Raw genomic sequence first — 3,025 nt, forward strand, 5'->3', positions numbered from 1 at the left:
TTTTTTTTTTTTTTTTTTTTTTTTTTTTTTTTTTTTTTTTATTTCTCTCTTTCTTTATTTTGAATTTACATTTTTAAAGAAACTTTATCCATTAAGAGAATTGGTCTCAAGACATTAGTTTTGTTCATATCACAGATTTCTCCATTACAAATAATTTCGTCTATAATAAAATGTGTTTTGTCAATATTGAACATGATATCTAATTCACAAACATTTTCGTAATATTTATCCAGTATTTCGATTATGTTATGTATCATTTCGAGAATAGCAAATTCGTTAACGTCTTGGTCTGATACCCCAACGATGAGATATAAGCTTGCATACCTTCGAAGAAAAAAATATAAAAATTAAAAAATAATAAGAAATATATATATATATATATATATATATATATATATAGGAAAAAGCGCATATGTTAATTGTATAAATGGATATATAATTAAATAAAATATATATGTATATATTTATGTATATATTTATGTATGTATTTATGTATGTATATTCCTTATTACCTTCTGTAAATAATTTTATATTCCCTATATTGTAAAAAAGAACACTGATAATCCACTCTCGATAAACATTTTCTTATAAGTTCTCCTTCTAATATAGTTTTTTCTTCAATACTTAAATGATTATAATATTGGCTTAACCTAGTTTGCCCTTGTTTATTGACCATTAACAAGAATTCTATCATTTTTAAAAAAATTGATTCTTTTTCTTTTTTTTATTGTTTTTATTTTTTTTATTGTTTCATTGTTCTTTTGTTAATATATTCTTTCGTTCTTACCTTTTATACCATTTAATAAAATATATATATATATATATATATAATATAAATGATTATATATAAAATAAAAAATAAAAAAAAATTCAAATTTGAAATTATTAAAATGGGAAAAATATTACATATACGAAAAATCATATATATATATAAAACTGTATACATACTACATACATATATATATATATATATATATCATATATATATTTTTTTTTGGTTTATATATGTATGCATATTTTTTTTTTTTTTTTATTATTTATTTATTTTGTATTTTTTATTTTTTATTTTTTATTTTTTTATTTTTTTATTTTTTTTTTTATTTTTTATTTTTTTTATTTTTTTTCTCCCGTAAAAATTATTCCATATATAATTAAAAGGGGGGAGGAAAAAAAAAAAAAAAAAATTTATTTGAAAAATTGTATAAGATTACCATTTGATTATAATGGGAAATAAACATAATAAAAAAAAGTATGAATTATGTGAAATTCAATACGAAGAAAAAGGTAAAAATTTGTATATTTTTTTTTTTTTTTTATATATATATATAAAAGTAGATATTTATAAGAGAAATGTAAAATAAAATATATTATAATGTGATATAATATATATATATATATATATATAATGTTAATATATGTTATGTTTCTATATTTTACTACTTGTCAGATTTCCAATTAAAATATCCTTGGAACGAAATTATAAAATGGGGGAGTGACGATTTAAATGTTGATATAAATATAAAGATAGTAAAAAAAGTAATTGAAGAAATCAAAGATATAACATTAGATGAAGAAAGTTTTTTTAATATTACAGAAGGGAAGGATATTCAATCATTTCATTTTGAAGATAAGTATGTTCTATGGGCAACAACGTTATTAAAAGATATACCGAATTTAAAAAAAATCAGATATAATATTGTTCCGAAATATATTAACGAAAATGAATTCTGGTTAAGATATTTTTCATCTATAAAAATGATAATAATAAAAAATTTCTTTGACACTATGCAGAATTAAATACAAACCAAAAAGTAAATACATCATCAACATAATCAACATGATCAGAAGCAATAATAATAATAAATGTTATTTTTTTTTGTTTCTTTTTTTATTCATTTTTTTTTTTTTTTTTTGTTATACTTTTAAAATTATAAAAACTATATACATATATATATATGTTTGTGTTAGCTTATGAAATATTGTTAATTTTTTTCTTTTTTTTTTTAATCGTTATTTTCATTTAAATGATTATTAAAATTAAGTAAAACTTCAAACAAACAAACAAAAAAAAAAAAATTAAAAATAATAAAATAAAATAAAATAAAACAAATAATGTGACACTATAATGCCATTAAAATTTTATTAAAAGAAGGATTAAAAATAGAAAGAAAAAAAAAAAAAAAAATTTAAAGCCTACTTATATAAATATAAATATAAATAAAAATAAAAATAATGTGGACACATATACATATATATATATATATATACATATATATATATTTTTTTTTTTGTGTGTTTCAAATGATGCCATAAGGAATTAAAAACCTTGTGTTGTCATTAATTTATACACACACATTATTATCTTTTATTATTGTCTTTATTATATCCTTCTGTTTATCTTTTTGTTTCTAAAGAATGTATGTCCTTTAAAAGTTTTAACATATGATGCTCAGCATTTTTTAGTAACCGTTTTTTGGATGTGAGTTCATTAACAATATCATTAATTTCTTCAAGTTCATGTTTTTTTTCTTCTAATTCTTCTGCTTCGTCATCATGATGTGTATGATGATTTTTATGATCATCATCATAATCTTCATGTTCATCATAATTATTATTATTATTTTTGTTTCTTCTTTTTCTTCTTCTTCTTTTATTATTATTTTTTTTTTTCTGTTTGTTTTTTTTATCCTTTTTATAATAATGATCTTTATAATTTATATCATCATCATCATCATGGTCATAATGATTATCATGATCATAATGATTATCATGATCATAATTTCTTCTTTCTTCTTCATCTTCATTTATATGATAGTTCATATGTTCATCATAATCATCATGTTCATGTAATGAATCCTCTTCCATTATTAATTTATCATTTTTTGTATTATATTTATTTTTTTTTCCTCTTCGCTTATTTCTTTTTCTTTTTCTTTCATTTTTCTCATCATACATTACATCTACGTCATCGTCATATTCATCGTCTTCATATTTATTTTTTTTATTTTTCTTTATATTTTTATTC

At 18.4% G+C, this 3,025-nt stretch overlaps 3 protein-coding genes across 3 annotated transcripts in view; 1 reads left to right on the plus strand and 2 right to left on the minus strand.

The window, feature by feature from the left end:
- Positions 1–65: 65 nt before the first annotated feature.
- PRSY57_0420300 (AP-4 complex subunit sigma, putative) lies at positions 66–694 on the minus strand (the record flags this gene model as incomplete). The annotated part of the gene is made up of 2 exons (XM_012906056.2): positions 66–324; positions 513–694. 2 exons carry the CDS (start codon positions 692–694, stop codon positions 66–68), a joined length of 441 nt encoding a protein of 146 aa, XP_012761510.1.
- A 529-nt stretch (positions 695–1,223) lies between these two features.
- PRSY57_0420400 (BSD-domain protein, putative) lies at positions 1,224–1,797 on the plus strand (the record flags this gene model as incomplete). The annotated part of the gene is made up of 2 exons (XM_012906057.2): positions 1,224–1,284; positions 1,448–1,797. The coding sequence occupies 2 exons, from the start codon at positions 1,224–1,226 to the stop codon at positions 1,795–1,797; spliced, it is 411 nt and encodes a 136-aa protein (XP_012761511.2).
- Positions 1,798–2,394: 597 nt separating this feature from the next.
- Positions 2,395–3,025, minus strand: part of PRSY57_0420500 (hypothetical protein) — a gene marked incomplete at both ends in the record, with an annotated part of 1,249 nt that continues 618 nt past the window's right edge. The window contains one exon of the mRNA XM_012906058.2: positions 2,395–3,025. Within this exon, the coding sequence (XP_012761512.2) occupies positions 2,395–3,025 (631 nt within the window).

The sequence above is a fragment of the Plasmodium reichenowi genome, chromosome 4, assembly GCF_001601855.1.
Source record: "Plasmodium reichenowi strain SY57 chromosome 4, whole genome shotgun sequence".
In the NCBI taxonomy this organism is placed as follows: Eukaryota; Apicomplexa; class Aconoidasida; order Haemosporida; family Plasmodiidae; genus Plasmodium; species Plasmodium reichenowi.